Source organism: Amphimedon queenslandica, unplaced genomic scaffold (genome assembly GCF_000090795.2).
Source record: "Amphimedon queenslandica unplaced genomic scaffold, v1.1 AMPQUscaffold_13384, whole genome shotgun sequence".
Taxonomy (NCBI): Eukaryota; Metazoa; Porifera; class Demospongiae; order Haplosclerida; family Niphatidae; genus Amphimedon; species Amphimedon queenslandica.
The window spans coordinates 151,657-167,967 of NW_003546380.1; the positions used below are offsets into that span (position 1 = coordinate 151,657).

Genomic DNA, 16,311 nt, shown 5'->3' on the forward strand with positions numbered 1-16,311 from the left:
GACAGTGAGATTGCCTTATCTGTCATTTCTTTTCTTTTGAAATGAATGCAGTGTACACTAGTGTATGGGGTCACTGATCAACCCAACACACACCTTACAGTAATTTTAATGCATGATTGTGCAGCTTTTTAATGGAGATCAATGTTGTAAGTGATTGGTGTTACAACAAGCCAAGGTATGATAGAGGTGCTGGTACCCTACCTTACCAATGGATTGGGTTACATTTCCATTTATGGTATATAATCCATGCCTTGCAAGTTGATGATTGATTCAATGAATGAGGAAGAATGTAACAAAGAAAAATACAATGGGGCATTGTGATGCACTAGAAGTTGTAAATAATAGTATGGACCCAGGGCAAACATGTGGCGTCATGAGAGCCACAATGTCTAACACCAATATTTTGGGTAGCTTACTATTATGTACTATTAGGTGTACTTAGTTGTAAATAATACCAGGCACACGTGTCAAACATTAAGGTGTTTTTGACACGTGCTTGTAACAAGAGCTACATGATGCATGCCTCATGTTCAGCAGGCTATATAAAGAGGTGCTTTTTGATGCAGTGAGCAAGTTACAACTAAAAGAAAATCATGATGAAGACTCTTGTATTGTTCTTTATGACTCTCAGTGTTTGTGTTCTGGCTATGCCAAGTATGTCAATAGCTGTATGTGTTAATGTATGTTCATTGTATGTTATTTCTATGATAGGCACAAAGTCTTACAACAATGATCATTACAGGTATAATGTATTGTGTGTATACTATTGTACATTATTCATGTGACCTTAGTAACAGAAACAAAGTAACAAACATGAATAACGAGACTTCACCGCCAGAAGAAGGAACATCACTTTTACAAGAAAGTATTTTTGTTTCTATTGAATTAAAACCAATCTTTAAAATTTAAAGTTGATACAGATATTAAACTTAAACTTGAAGGAAACGATATTTGTGCTTACGATAGGGGATCCAAGGTCCTCTGTGTTAATGGTAAGACTTTTGCAACTAGAGTCTGTACTGTTTACTTTCATTTGTAGTTAAAAAGGCATGTGGAACAAAGTTTTTAGCTGCTTATACTATTGGTTGTGCTGATGATGAGGAGCGGTTTGCTGGAAATTGCTTTAAGAAATGTTCACTTCTTGCTAATAAAGATTTCCCATTACGCACAACAAGCTGGACATGTGCAAGGAATGGATGCACTTCAAGTCAGGAATATGATGCTGGTCTCTGCTATCCTAAATGCAAAGAGTACTACATCGGAGTTGCCACCCTTTGCTGGGGATATTGCAGCAAATTCTGTGGAAAAGATTACAGTGACATGGGTCTATACTGCTACCGGTGGTGGCCACCGCATAGCTGTTACAAGCCAAGGTATGATAGAGGTGTTGGGAGCCTCCCTTACCAACCCTGGACCAATGGACTGGGATGCAGTGGGTTTGGTGTGAATAATGAAGGAGGATGTCCACTTGAAGATATCTCATATATAGCACCCATTGATCTTGGATGCAACAAGTAGTGAACTGGCTTAGTATAATAAGTGCATGTAGAAGCAATAATTATAGGACTTTTTGTTAGGACTATTTTTGTTAGGCCTTTTTTGATTATTTTTGGTGCTTCTCTTTTCATGCAACTTTTCCTAAATAATTATTATTGAAATCTCATTAATCAATATAGTACAGTCTGTTTTTATCTATGCCAATGAAGTTATCTATGCTTAGCAAGCACTAACTTTAGCTTTCACTTGCAATGTTTGTTCATGCACGACTTTATTACAAAATCAAGTAAAAATAGTCAGCAACTCTAGTTTCATTATGAGTAGTAATTATTTTAAAGCATAAAAGAAATAGTCTTGTTTTTTATACCATCATGAAACTGTTGATTTTCAATTTTTTCTTTGCTTTGATTATTGTTGTTACAACCACCAGTGATATATGATTAACATACCAAGGATGGGGAGGTGGACATTCATGTGTGCAGTGTGCTAGACTGCCAGTCAACCATTTCAAGAAGATACAGTCTATATGCCATTGGTTCACATTGCTTATCAAAACTGGTCAGCTTATTATAGTTTTGCTGCGTTGGCTATTAATCCTACTACAAATGCACTTATGGATAGGATGAACATAATAATAGCAAGTACAATATGCATTCAAAAATCATGGTCATATCAGATGATCATTACAGGTAAAGCTATATTGATGTGCCTTTTAAAACGGAAATGAAGTTATGAACATGATCAAAGGAATGTCAGCACCACAAGGCACAGCACTTGTCTCTGATAATTATAAAAGTATGCTTTTTGTTTCTGTTAAGTAAAAAATCAGTCTTCATCTTCTTAAAGGTGTTTTAGTTAAAGTTGAAGTTAATGGAACTGAAATTTGTGTTGACTGCTTACTACACTGCAAAAAATATGCTGTTAAAACAACCCATAGGTGGTTACCTCAGTTTCACTAAACAATACACTTCCAGAACTGAAGTAACCCTCTAAGGGTAGTTTTAAACAAATTTTTTTGCTGTGTAGTCAAGCTTGGCTGTGTTGATAGTAATTAAGACTCTTGCAAGTGTATACTCACTGCCTATTACTGGAAGTGAGATGGGAAAGGGAGTGAAGGATAAAAGTGAGATAAGTCATCCAGGATGACCTTGTTATGACAGTGAGATTGCCTTATCTGTCATTCCTTTTCTTTTGAAATGAATGCAGTGTACACTAGTGTATGGGGTCACTCATCAACGAACACACACCTTATAGTCATTTTAATGCATGATTGTGCAGCTTGTTTATAGAGATCAATGTTGTAAGAAGTGATCAAAGGCAAGAGTAGCTAGTAGCTTACTGTATTGGTTATGTAAATACATAATTTATTGATATTATAATAATTTAGCCAAAGGCATTGTAAACCAGTCTCTTCCATTATTACTGGGCTCTTAATCAGACATGTTGCTCTTTCTCATTCTGCTATTTGTGGTTCCCTTACCTTTTAAAGTAGCTGCTTCAGATGCAGGAGCCTGCATTCAGACAATGCTTGATCTTGAGTCTGCTTTTCTCTCAAGTGGTGAGAACTTGCAGAGTTTAATGAGAGCCTTCTATCCTTCAAACAACTTCCCAGCACTATGGGTGAAGGTGATCTACAGTACCAATGACTCTGTCTCTAATGAAAACTATACATTCTACTGGTCTAGCTCTCCTGTCCTGGTTTACTTGCATCCTCTGATACTGGAAGGAATGTCCCTTCTGTTTTTCAATGATGACTACACTCACTCAGAGTCCAGGCTTATGATTCCATCTTTCTGTGAAGGAATTGATCATGAAGAAACTATTCACATCTTGAATGATGCTACAGTTTGGGTATGCAGCTATCAAAGTATAATGCACACATGCTTGAACACTACATGCTGCAAAATTACACAACAATAATGTATAGCTACTGCACCTACATGCATTTTAAAGTAAATATTTTGTATCATAATTGTTTTCTTGTAGCTGAGGTCTTATGTAGCTGCAAGGTCTATCAATCCTCAGTTTGAAGGTCATAGCATTTATCGAGAAGATGATCACTTTGAAGTAATCAAAGAATACAGTGAATACAACTACCTCTATGTCCTGTGTGTTTCTGTTCTGTGTCTTGTTGCTTCTGCTCAACTTGGAGCAATTGCTTTTGTTTGGAAGCATTTTCTGGGCTACAATTTTCATGCAGGCTGGATGCATTTTTATTGTGTTAGGGCTTGACTTTCATAACTTCATTAAGTCTGCAGTGGCCTATAAACATGCAAATGTAATAATTGGAGTTTCAGTCTCAACTTTCATTGTTTTGGTATCTCTGATCATCATTAATGTTGGATTCTCGCTCTTCATGACAATCAAGACTTATCGCTCCAATAACTTGATTGAGCTTCCAAAATTGCTGTCTTGCTTTGGAAATATGAAATGTCCTCTCAGTTTCTTAGTTCAGTTCCTTGTCATTAATACCCTGACACTCTTGCCCTCTTTGCTTAGCTTCCACATCTGTGGCATAGCTATAGCTAGTTTGGTGAATCCTCTAGAAGTTCTGAACAAAATAATCTTTTTATTGGCCATAATGGTCCCCGTATTCTTTTCCATTGTGCACACCATTGAAGGATTGGAGACTGGAAAGATCAGCTTCCCCAACTTACCTTATGCAGTTATCCTTTTTGTGCTCTTCATCATATTTTTTATGTTGTTTTTCTTCTCTTATGTCAACGTTGTCCTCTTTGCAGCTGTTGATAATTACATGGTGGTGAGTGCACTCTCTCAAGCTATTCCTGTTCTACTAGTAGGGATTACTATTGGTTTGGCTAAAGCAGAATATAAGAATTATAAAAATGCTCAGAATAATAATGGAGATGCTGAAGAGTTACTTTGTAGCAATGGTGGTAATGATCAACCTGTGTAGCCTGAATATTATCAGTGACAAAGACATCATAATAAAAACAGAATATATCTTATGTTGGTTAACCAACATAAGATATATTCTGTTTTTATAACTGTCATAATTTTTCTTGTCTTTTTAGAGAGATTTTTTAACACACAATAGGATTATGCAAATAGGCTGCATAATACGCATAATATATGTGACCATAATTGACAAAAGGTACCTTATGGCGGGTAGTGAAATTTGTCTTTCTAGCCTAAGAAATCCAACTTCCTGAGCTCCATTTATCATAAAATTACTCCACAGGATGCAAAAAGTTACCATGAAACTTAGAAACAATGATTGTCTAACAAAGCACTCACAGGTTGATATTTTCCATTATAACGATCAATTTTAAAATCCGCCATAAGGGCCCTTTTGTCAATTATGGTCACATATGTTAATAAAATTGGGAGGGCTTTTGTGGCCATTTTGGAAAAAAAGCAAAATATATTTTTAAAATGATCATAACTTTAAAAATTGAAGTCAGAATCAGCTCAAACTTTTTACATAGCATAAGGACGTCAATATGTATCAAAAAATGTAATTTTTTTATGTGAAAATAGCCAAAGCTAACAAAAAGAAGAGTAGGAAATAGAACAGAATTAAATAATATAGAGATAATGAGACTAAACAAATGAATTAATAAATCAGAATTAAAATTCACTGTCCAAATAAAATTTTATGTAAGAGATTGAGGTTGATTGTTTTACTTTAGTTGGGAGAGAGTTCCAGAGCTTTATAGTTGAGGGAAGGAAGGAATGTAGATAGGAGGATGTATGGCAAAATGGGATGGCATAGTTTTGAGGACAGTAATGACGGAGAGACATTGGAGGAGGGGGAGGGTGTTGAGTCAAAGGAAGGGTAGAGTGAATGAGACCATTATTTATTTTAAAAACATCATGATCTTAGCTCTTTGTCGACGGTGTGCCAAGGTACTTAAGTTGAGAGAGGAGAGAAGATCAGTGTAGGGGGCGGACCAAGATTTTAGGATCATTTTCAGAGCAAAGTGCTGTACTGATTCTAATGATGAGGAAAGAGAGGTTGAGGCAGGATCCCAGATTGAAGAACCATACTCAAGTACAGGACGAACTATTGTGGTGTAGAGGGACAGAAGGGTTTTTGAAGAGGAGAGGGAGTAGAACTGTCGGTAGATTAAGTAATAAAAATTTGGGGTAATTTTGGGGCCATTTTGGAATATTAACATTAATATTTGGAAAAGTTATCAAAATCAATTTAATTGATTTTGATACTAGTCTAATCAATTATCAGGTCACATGATAATCATGTGACCTGATAATTGATTAGACTAGTGTGAAGATGGATGACCCTAGATCTGTTTTAAGTTAGTGTTTTGCTTTATACAGTTGCTGTTATATTATACATTTATAGGTATTTATGATCTAAATTTTGTTGTTACTAAATTAGAGAGGAGTAATTTTCCAGAGGACAGATGGAGTGAGCTAGGTCTTAAGCTACACATCAGTCAGCCAAAGCTCGATTCAGTTAGAGCTTATAATCCTCTTGATGTGAAAGGATGTCTTAGAAGATGTCTAATTCTTTGGCTCCAGCAGAGTTATGACGTTGATAAATATGGTCTACCCACAATGCAGCTGTTGGCAACTGTAGTTGAAGAGATGGGATTGGGAGGACCAGAAGGTATGAGCAGACAGCTTAAGCCACTTATTCTTAATAATACTATTATAATTTATAATAACTAGAAGAATGTAAAACATTTAAAGGGGCTCAGCCCACGAGCAACTCTATTGTTGTGCTGTATGACCTTCCTTGCTGCTAGAGAAGATTTTGAATAGCAGTTTAGTAGAATGCTGCTGACCATTTACTGCAAATGAGCTAATAACTGCCATTTTTATTTCATTTTGACCACACCCTCATTTAATGAAAATTAGGCTATTTAACTTTAATAATAGTTAGACAACCTGCCCGTACATAAAAACTCACTCTCATCTTAGTGGGCTTCGCCCCAATTATATATTATTAGACGAATGTAAAACATTAAAGGGGCGAGCCTAAGCAAGCTATAGATTATGTGCTGTATGAGCTAGCAAAGCAATTGCACATGTCTAAATTCAGTATCTTGTAGTCATCTTGCTTAAATTAAAGATATCTTGCTTATAGTTAGAAGCAGTCACTGAACAAATCATATTTGAAGATTATATATCTGCTTTGTTAACCTAGGCTTGCTCCTAGAGAAGAAACATCACCTAGAATAGATCTCATGATGCAAGCAGCTATAGCAGTACAGTACATGCAGCTTTCTCACTTGCATTCACCTTAGCAGAATCCTTTATACCAAGGAAAAGACTGTATATCTGCTTTCCCAACTTTTATTCTTGCTAGAGAAGTTTCAGACAGCAGTTTAGCCTTATCTAGCTGACCGTTTCCTACAAAATAAGCTCAGACTTGCTTATAGCCGCCATTTTATCATTGTGACCGGCCACACCCGCTTTCAATAAAGATTAAGCTATTTAACTTTAATAATAGTTAGACGGTCTGCCCGTACAAACAAACAAACGCTTTCTCGCCTTAGTGGGGCGAGCTCAGGCTCGCCCCAATAATTGTGGCGTATTGACGAACTAATTGAGAATGGTAAGATCAGATTTGCATTAATTAAGTATCACACTTTTGTCAAAAGCATCATGTGATTAGCTCAGTTCTTTTCCAAATTCTAATAAAGGCCCTTGCATGATACTTTAGTTTATTTTTTTGAATTGGTAAAATTATGAAAAATTGTTGTTAATCTAGAATTTAAAGTATCCTTGCACACTGATGTGAAAGCATGCAGGCATTAATTATATAATTTTTGCAATTGGTATCATAAACAAAATAATCCTAATAATAAAAATTAACTTAATGCTCTAATACTCCATAGGCCCTCTCTTACAAATTAGTGATTTAGAGTATGTATTTGTCACATTGAATGAAGCTTCCTTCCCACCGATGCAATGGATACCCCTCGGTTTGGCTTTAGGATTATATCAGCAAACACTGGATGTTATTGATGCTAATCATTATGGAAATAGAAAACATTGTCTCATAGAGTGTCTATCACAGTGGTTAATAAGAGCTGATCATGTTGATGCCAAAGGAAAACCAACAATGACCACTTTATGTGATGCTCTTGAGGGAATTGGTGAGAAAGCAGTAGCTGCTCAAATCAGTAAGCTATTAATTTATTGAAAGTCACAATTTTGTGTACTAAGTGCACTTCAATGTAAAATTATGGTCATTGTGTCATTACACTTCAGGGTTAAAAACATTTAATCAAGAGCAGGCAAGTTCCATTGAAGAAGTTGATGATAGAGGTATTTCAATTTTACCATTTTGTATTTTACAGTTAGTTGCATAAAAATTCCACAGCATCGTCATCTGGATATGGAAGTCACTTTTCAAAACAAGGTTTATTTTTTATTTTTATTTTTGTATAAATTTTGTCAGTACAAAGATTTGATACAATTATGATAAGTGATATAATACTAATTCTTAAAATTTATTTGGATATAGAGATTCAAGAATGGCTCTCTGAGATAGAATGGCCCTCTGAGATAGAATGGCCCTCTGAGATAGAATGGCCCTCTGAGATAGATGAGTGTAAGTTATTATAAGCCAATTGAAGAATCCTACATGTATCTGAATGCTTTTTTCCAATTTTGTTTTGCCATTAATTTTTTAGTCGATAAGGAAGAGCTAGATGCTCTAGAAAAAGGTATAGTTTAACAGTTTATTATTCGTAAATTTTAATTTTGTGTTACCATTCCCATGATAGCCAATATTATTTTAAGGGAAGAGCTAGATGCTGCAAGAAAAGGTATAGATGCTGCAAGAAAAGGTATAATTTAAAAGTTTATTATTTGTAATTTTTAATTTTGTGTTACCATTCCCATGATAGCCAATATTATTTTAAGGGAAGAGCTAGATGCTGTAAAAAAAGGTATAGTTTAAAAGTTTATTATTCGGCGTAATTTTTAATTTTGTGTTACCATTCCCATGATAGCCAATATTATTTTAAGGGAAGAGCTAGATGCTGCAAAAAAAGGTATAGTTTAAAAGTTTATTATTCGTAATTTTTAATATTGTGTTAGAATTTGCTGAGTTAAAGGAAGAGCTAGATATGACAGAAAACCAGCAAAAGCAATGAGTCACAAACCAGAAGATCTCAGCCAACCATTAGAGGATGATCAACCTGGATTGTCATTGATTGTATTTCTGTCTTTTATTATTTTTACAAAATACATGATATTTTTTCTTTCATGTCACTCAGTCTTCGATACCCTTCCTCTCCTTTATCTAAATCAATCACCTATTGATCCTGTATTTTCCTATAAATATCTTGGCCTAATCCTTACACCTACATTTTCCTGGAGCAAACACATATCGTTTATAATTTAAAAAGCTAGAAAGTCCTTGCACTAATTTATCGCAACTTTTACAGGCATTTATCTACAGAGACTATTCTTCATCTATATGTGACACTAGTTCGGCCAATTTTGGAGTACGCTTCCTCAATTTGGGATCCTCCTACAGTCTCATCACAACTGGAGGCTGTTCAGCATTTTGGCTCAAGTTAAAAATAGCCTTCAAATCATGGTCTATCCCATACCATCATCTCCTAAATCTCTCTCACCTTACTTCCCTGTCTCATTGGCGATTTAAATTTAAAATTGTCCTGCTTTTTAAGATAAAAGAAAATCTTTCATTTACCCCATTCCATCCTCTACAAATTAAAGCTCCCTCCTGCTATTCTCTTCGATCTAATAATAACGGCAACTTTTCTCAGATCACTTGCAAGACATCTACATACTCAAACTCATTTTATCCATCTACAATTAATCAATGGAACTATCTTTCCCCTCCCCTAAAACTTTCTCTTTCCTTCTCTTATATTAAATTTTTTATCGACCACCGTCTATAATACTGTACAATATTTCAACAATTAGCTTTGCTATTATTATTATTATTATTTAAAAAAACTATGAACAAAGCAGTTTTATTGGTAAGATTATACATGCATCATGAATATAACTATAATGACTATATACAATAGCTCCTCTGCCTGGCGTTGAAGTTACCAGAAGTACCATGCCAATGTTGTTGTACCAGGTGGCATATTGAGTAGATTTCATTTAGAAGAATTTGGTCTCATCATTGTTCCTCCTCCTGATGCTATTCCAGCTGGTCTCTTTTCTGTTATTAATATTCGTTTGAGTGTAGCTGGTCCCTATGTTTATCCTTATAATCACACTATGGCAGCTGCCAGCCCTGTGTATTGGTTGTCTAGTAGTAAGGAGTTCCTTAAACCATTGCAACTAGGAATTTGACATTATGCTAGTGAAAAAGCAATAATTAAAGTTTATACTGCTGATGACAACTAGAAATATGTCCTATATCTTTGAAGAAGTTCCTAATGCCACTGTTAGTGGAAATTACGTCTACTTTTCAGCTGACCACTTCAGTGGTGATAATGTACAGAGTGATGAAGTTACATTTTGTGGATCATTACATTGTGATACTGATAATTATTCAATTAATTATCATTGGGAGTACAAATATGTGATTGGTCAATGTTGGTTAGAACTCTTTGTAAGTTACAATTTACCACATACTGTTGAGATTTATTTTCATGTAGAACTCAACAAATTCAAACTTTGATGTAATAAAATTTGAAGAGAATAGCACTAAATTGGAGCTGCATGGATATATGGTTTAATCCTTCTCAAAATTGGGAAGTTGTTGGAAAGTATCCTCTTGTTGTAAGTATTATAAGTATTTATTATTATTATTTGATTTTATTAGTGTTATAAAGAGGATTTGCAAAATTTTAATAGAAGCACTATGAAATTTACACTACTGTGGAAGAGTTGGTATCAAATGCCAACTTCTGAAAATTTGAGTTTTCCATTAAAAGGTGCTCTAAGCCCAAAAATTATTCCAGTCATAACACCTTCAAGTAATCATAATTTAATTAGTATCTTATACTTACTATAGTTAGTTATTTGCAACATTTCAAAGAAATCAAAAAATACATTAGCGTTTTTTTTATTTATCGGTATTCTGCTTTTCACAATTCTAGCATATGTAATTACGGAACAAAAGATTATTTCTGCCTAATTTTATCATGCACTAGTTGTAACAATAATCTACTGGAAGTTAATAACTAAATTGCTGGGCATTGTTATGGGATATTTTTAATATCAAAATTCACTAATATGTTTTTACTGTATATTATAGTTAGTAATTTCTGGCAACGATATACAAGAGAAATTATCAGTTTTTGTGTGATTGTAATTTGTATAATGTCAATGTTTTATATAGAAAATCATTTCCCCGATAGAACATTAGGTAAACAAAATTTAAAATTAAACAACAATTCCTAACTGCTAATATTTTATTGTTATAGGACGTATCTTGTGTCTTCTTTTAATATTCTTGTTAGTGATTGTATTGGTTGGCCAAGTCTTATTTTTATTAGACCGTTTTTATCCTGGTAAGTAAATATTTTCGTTATTAATCATTTTTTTCAATTTTATAGAGATCACACGTGGCACCTTACTGGAACTATTGAAGCAGATATTAACTAGTTTTAGTCAATTGTTGCAGGGATTGAGGGATATAATAATATGATTCATAATATTCATAATATGATTCATTCATCATATTATTCATAATAATATGATGTAAAATGATTCATGCTAAACTTTAGATTTACCTCCCACACTTTAAAGCATTCTCAGAATATGGCATTATTTTTAAAATGACCATAGCTTGACAACATCAATAAATGTAATAGAATTGGGAGCCATTTTTGGAAAAAACCGTGGGCTATATAAAACACAGCTATGTTGTTAGGAAAATGTAATAAAAATCTAGGGTGGTTTTGGAGCCATTTTTTAGAAAAAACCATGGGCTATAGATCTAGTACAGGGTATTTTTAGCTCATTTTAAAAATGGCCATAACTCAAAAAATTGAAGTCGGAATCAACTCAAACTTTCTACACAGCATAAGGACATCAATGTGTATCAGAAAATGTAATAAAAATTGGGTGTGATTTTTGAGCCATTTTGGGGAAAAACCATGGGCTATAGTACAGGGTATTTTTCAGAAAACGGCTCATTTTTAAAAATAGCCGTAACTCAAAAAATTGAAGTCGAAATCAACTCAAACTTTCTACATAGCATAAGTACATCAATATGTATCAGAAAATGTAATAAAAATCTGGGGTGGTTTTGGAGCCATTTTTGAAAAAAAACCATGGGCTATAGTACAGGGTATTTTTCAGAAAACGGCTCATTTTAAAAAAATAGCCATAACTCAAAAAAATTGAAGTCGGAATCAACTCAAACTTTCTACATAGCATAAGTACATCAATATGTATCAGAAAATGTAATAAAAATCTGGGGTGGTTTTGGAGCCATTTTTGAAAAAAAAACCATGGGTTATAGTACAGGATATTTTTCAGAAAATGGCTCATTTTAAAAAATAGCCATAACTCAAAAAATTGAAGTCGGAATCAACTCAAACTTTCTACATAGCATAAGTACATCAATATGTATCAGAAAATGTAATAAAAATCTGGGGTGGTTTTGGAGCCATTTTTGAAAAAAAAACCATGGGCTATAGTACAGGGTATTTTTTTAATAGCTCATTTTAAAAATGGTCATAACTTGAAAAATTGAAATCGGAATCAACTCAAACTTTCTACATAGCATAAGGATATCAATATGTATCAAAAATGTAATAAAAATCCGAGGTGATTTTCGAGCCAGTTTTGGAAAAAACCATGGGCTATAGTACAGGGTATTTTTAGCTCATTTTAAAAATGGCCATAACTCAAAAAATTGAAGTCGGAATCAACTCAAACTTTCTACACAGCATAAGAACATCAATATGCATCAGAAAATGTAATAAAAATCTGGGGTGGTTTTGGAGCCATTTTTGAAAAAAAACCATGGGCTATAGTACAGGGTATTTTTTTAAAATAGCTCATTAAAAAAAGTCATAACTCGAAAAATTGAAGTCGAAATCAATTCAAACTTTCTACACAGCATAAGGACATCAATATGTATCAGAAAATGTAATAAAAATCTGGAGTAGTTTTGGAGCCATTTTTCGGAAAAAACCATGCACAGACATTTTTCAGAAAATGGCTAAAAATAGCCATAACTCAAAAATTTTAAGTTGAAACTAGTTCAAACTTTCTGCACAGCATAAACACATCAGTATGTATCAAAAAATGTAGTAACAATTGAGGGTGCAGTGACAATAGAGCATTAACATGTGAAGTTGTATAAACAAGTCTTTAGACTGTGCTACACAGTGCAGAGTGAATCATTAATCAAGTGAAAAAATTAAACAACAGAAAATAACAAACTATCATATACTGAATTAATTAATAAAGCCTTAATAATAATAATAATAATAATAATAATAACAATAACAATAATAATAATAATAAACAATAATAGTTTAAAATGTCAATCACCTAAAAACAGGGAAGGGGGCCATGCATATTTAAGAAAGGTGCGAAAAGGAGGGTGTCTCCCCAGGGGGAAATTGTGGGCAGGGGTTCTGGAGCTGATTGGGTACCAAAGGATAGTTCATCATTGACGAAGGACAATGAGACATTTTAGGTGAAGGCGTGACGTAATCTCCTCCAACATGAGGCAACGCCCTTTTCTGTCCTGCAACAGGTGAGTATCCGTTCCACACAACATTATTTGACTGATGAGGAGGAGGAGGAGGGTGATGGGGGACGGGGTACATCTGATTGGGGAACATCCCGTTGCCGTGGTGATGATATCCGGGAGGGGGTGGGGCAGGCTGATGAGAGGGAAAGTCAAACGTCGACATGTGATTAGGGAGCGGCTGTGAAGGAGCGGTGGAAGAGACCGGGGAAGAAAGGAGGTTCCCGATCTGAGAGAGAGTAGATGAGGGCAAGTGTTGGAGTGGGCGTGGCTCTAGAGAATAGGGCGTGTCGGGAGAAGTGACGTAGCTATTGTAATGACTAGGACAATGGGCTTCTTAAATAGCCTGGTCCTGGGGGGAAGTTAGAAGCGACAGAGTAAGGAGGAGGTGGCGAGACAAGATGATGATTGGAGTTCTGTTGAGGGACTCCCATAGAGTAAGGGGAAGTTAGAGGGAGGGATGAGGGAACAGGGGAGGGAAGAAAAGGGGATGTTACCCTCAGCTCTTTCGCCTTTTCCTGCTTTTCCACAAAATTCATAACTTTTGAAAACTCGTCCAATTCCTTTTTAAGTATTGTATCACTCCCGAAAGTAACATGCCCCCTACTGGGCGGAGTCCTAGTTGTTCGTTTTGAAGTAACGGGTGGAGACTTTAGAGTGGGCGTCGTCCTTGGGGTCTCGTCCTCCGTCTCTTCTATCGGGATTAAAAGGGGTGTGGCACACATTTTCCCGTTCATGATGTCGTACGGATTGAGGGAAAGGTCGCCGTCTTCGGAGGCATCGTTTGAGCAGGAAGTGGGTGGGGCTTGTTGGAGGTTCTTTAAAAGTTCTTTTGAGTGACGTCTGATACGTCCAATCCTTGAACCTGAAGAAATACAGCGACTTTAAAAGTATTTAAACTACAATCCACATATCACATCACCAAAATAATTACAATACATACCGCGTACAAGATAATTTATTGGCGGGGAATTAATATTGGCGATTGGCGGTTCTATGAAGAAATTGCCAATATAAAATTCACCATTTTTTTCAAACTAAGCATGCTCGGCACAAAATCGTCAATACAAAATTTGCCAATTTCTTTCCACAGGCAAATTCGCCAAATATTACTCCCACCAATAAATCATCTTGTACCCTACATGTACATGTACATATACACGTACCTCCGTCCTTTGGAGTACTGCTGCTGCTACATGTAGTGGGTGCGGCTTTCTTTAAAGAGCAATCAGAATTGATGAGGCCAGGCTCCGTTTTAACAACAACGTTACAAACAGCTGGTCCTTCGTCGTGTGAGGAAAGACCTGATGAGTGACCAGTGGTTGCCTCAGTGAACAGAGAGGAAGGTTTCTTATTGTTGGAGGAAGGAGAGAATGAAGAGAGTTTGGGACAAATGGTGCCTTGAGACTGCGGGAAAGAAGAGAGAAATTATAAATAAGATCATTTTGGAGATTTGGAATATATAAATAGAATATAATGTATGTATTTTCAAAATATTATAGTATAAATACCTTAAGCCTACTATTTTTAGCGTCTACTAAATTTAGCTATATTAGCGAGAGAGCTTTAAACCGCTAAATTAAATAGACGCCAAAATTATTATTCATTATAATGGTTATTATTTATAGTTAATTTGGTTAAAAACGCTAAAATTAGTAACGCTAAACATGACTTTTGCTGATTTCGCTAAAATTAGTAGACGCAAATAATAGTAGGCTTAAGGTATATGGATACATGGCAATATGCATCAGAAAATATAATTATTTTAAATATTATCTTGTAACAGTTGATGACAAAATCTTAGGCCAAAATTTTTTGAATAACTTTTAAAAACACAAAAAAATCGGAACCAGCTCAAAGTAGATCTACACAACATAAGTACACGTATGGACTTTGACCATCAAACATAATCTCACAATAGTACCAACATGTACATGTACTGTATTAATCTGATGCAAGTACAGCTCACTCCTAATCCTACACCAGTAAAATTGAACCACTCTAGCTACTAGCACAATCCTTAAAATAAAAGAGCTACTACTATACCACAGACAAATAACACAAGCTACATACTATCAAGAGTACATAATGTTTCAGTAGTTTTCAATCAATGTTTATACAGATGTGTTGTTATAACAACATTATCATTGATAATATACAGAAGTATACTGAACGTGACTTCCTAGAAATCCACAGTTTCCACGCACTTGCAGCAGGGCCTAGCAGGCCTCAATAGGGCCGTTGGACACTCTCTTGTTAGGCATTATGTACTCTTGATACTATACATACCCAAACACAGACGCACACACCCTTCATACACAGTTACACAAACATTACATCATGTGCATACATAGACAGGAGCCATTGCCTAATATAGAAATATCTTCTATCAATATGACCCCAAGCTGAAATCATGCAGTGCGTGTGTGCGTGAGAGACTCCTACTCATCTATTGACAAAACACAAACCACAAGAACTATAACGTGTTAAAATATTGCATAACTCATTCCATGAAATGGAACCACAGCACTTCGATACATGAAGATTGAAGACTGCCCCGAGACATTATGCTATAATTATACTAATAAATTGTAGTTGTAAATATTGTCACTAGTTATGCATAAATAATAATAATAAAAACACTAATATACAGTGGTACCACTACATTATAATGAATGCTTTTACCCACTTTGGTACAAAAGTTTGTCTGTTATACAGAGGCATCCTTTATGTGGAAGCTATTTTATACAGTAAGGAATGTAATTGGTACACTAGTAGGTGCTGTCCATTAAATGGAGGTGTCTGCTCTACATGTACATGCATAAATATAGAGTGACCATTAAGAGAAGCTACACTGTAAATATTCAATGTACATGTACATGTACATACACTGTACATGTACATGTATATACATGCATTAAATGGAGGTGTATGTTATAGAGAGTGTCCGTTAAGAGAGGCTATGTTCAAACACCTACAGAGCACAGTATACCAAACTGGGTAGTATTTCCTGTCCATAAATGGAAGGTGCTTGTGTTTCTACCCACACATTCTCTTTCAGACTCTTTGAATGCGTAGACCTAACAGACAAACGGGCCAATCGCCCTAAACATAAAATCACTTGAGAAAATGATGAAGATATTGAATTAAGAGGAACAAGCAATCATAATATTTCA

The 16,311-nt window shown here is 35.1% G+C and overlaps 3 protein-coding genes across 7 annotated transcripts in view; 2 read left to right on the forward strand and 1 right to left on the reverse strand.

The window, feature by feature from the left end:
- Nucleotides 1-571: 571 nt before the first annotated feature.
- LOC109582417 (uncharacterized) lies at nucleotides 572-1,663 on the forward strand. Of its 2 annotated transcripts, XM_019997103.1 has the most exons (5): nucleotides 572-654; nucleotides 712-742; nucleotides 792-865; nucleotides 912-992; nucleotides 1,040-1,663. In XM_019997103.1, the coding sequence occupies exons 1-5, from the start codon at nucleotides 594-596 to the stop codon at nucleotides 1,516-1,518; spliced, it is 726 nt and encodes a 241-aa protein (XP_019852662.1). In that variant the 5' UTR covers nucleotides 572-593; the 3' UTR covers nucleotides 1,519-1,663. The 2 variants fall into 2 exon arrangements, with proteins under 2 accessions (XP_019852662.1, XP_019852661.1); XM_019997102.1 differs by having other exon boundaries at nucleotides 592-742.
- A 4,047-nt stretch (nucleotides 1,664-5,710) lies between these two features.
- Nucleotides 5,711-8,745, forward strand: LOC100634858 (uncharacterized). 4 transcript variants are annotated; one of them, XM_003386895.3, is made up of 11 exons: nucleotides 5,711-5,777; nucleotides 5,825-6,091; nucleotides 7,326-7,613; nucleotides 7,702-7,758; nucleotides 7,814-7,852; nucleotides 7,958-8,044; nucleotides 8,127-8,159; nucleotides 8,220-8,282; nucleotides 8,343-8,384; nucleotides 8,448-8,489; nucleotides 8,536-8,745. In XM_003386895.3, the coding sequence occupies exons 1-11, from the start codon at nucleotides 5,753-5,755 to the stop codon at nucleotides 8,589-8,591; spliced, it is 999 nt and encodes a 332-aa protein (XP_003386943.1). In that variant the 5' UTR covers nucleotides 5,711-5,752; the 3' UTR covers nucleotides 8,592-8,745. The 4 variants fall into 4 exon arrangements, with proteins under 4 accessions (XP_003386943.1, XP_019852686.1, XP_019852687.1 ...); XM_019997127.1 differs by having other exon boundaries at nucleotides 8,220-8,261; XM_019997128.1 differs by lacking the exon at nucleotides 8,343-8,384.
- A 3,984-nt stretch (nucleotides 8,746-12,729) lies between these two features.
- Nucleotides 12,730-16,311, reverse strand: part of LOC109582424 (protein transport protein SEC31-like) — a 10,474-nt gene continuing 6,892 nt past the window's right edge. Inside the window, exons 2-3 of the mRNA XM_019997125.1 lie at nucleotides 14,302-14,542; nucleotides 12,730-14,000 (exon numbers count right to left, since the gene is read on the reverse strand). Of these exons, the coding sequence (XP_019852684.1) occupies nucleotides 13,456-14,000; nucleotides 14,302-14,542 (786 nt within the window). The 3' untranslated portion in view covers nucleotides 12,730-13,455. The remainder of the gene's footprint in view (nucleotides 14,001-14,301; nucleotides 14,543-16,311) is intronic.

Excerpts from the sequence above, each read along its gene's own strand:
- LOC100634858 (XM_003386895.3), top strand. The coding sequence starts at position 5,753 with ATGGATGACCCTAGATCTGTTTTAA. Across the intron at positions 7,759-7,813 it reads TGAAGAAGTTGATGATAGAG|CATCGTCATCTGGATATGGA; the intron begins GTATTTCAATTT and ends AAAATTCCACAG. Across the intron at positions 7,853-7,957 it reads AAGTCACTTTTCAAAACAAG|AGATTCAAGAATGGCTCTCT; the intron begins GTTTATTTTTTA and ends ATTTGGATATAG.
- LOC109582417 (XM_019997102.1), top strand. The coding sequence starts at position 594 with ATGATGAAGACTCTTGTATTGTTCTTTATGACTCTCAGTGTTTGTGTT. Across the intron at positions 743-791 it reads TACAACAATGATCATTACAG|TAACAGAAACAAAGTAACAA; the intron begins GTATAATGTATT and ends ATGTGACCTTAG. Across the intron at positions 993-1,039 it reads CAAGGTCCTCTGTGTTAATG|TTAAAAAGGCATGTGGAACA; the intron begins GTAAGACTTTTG and ends TTTCATTTGTAG.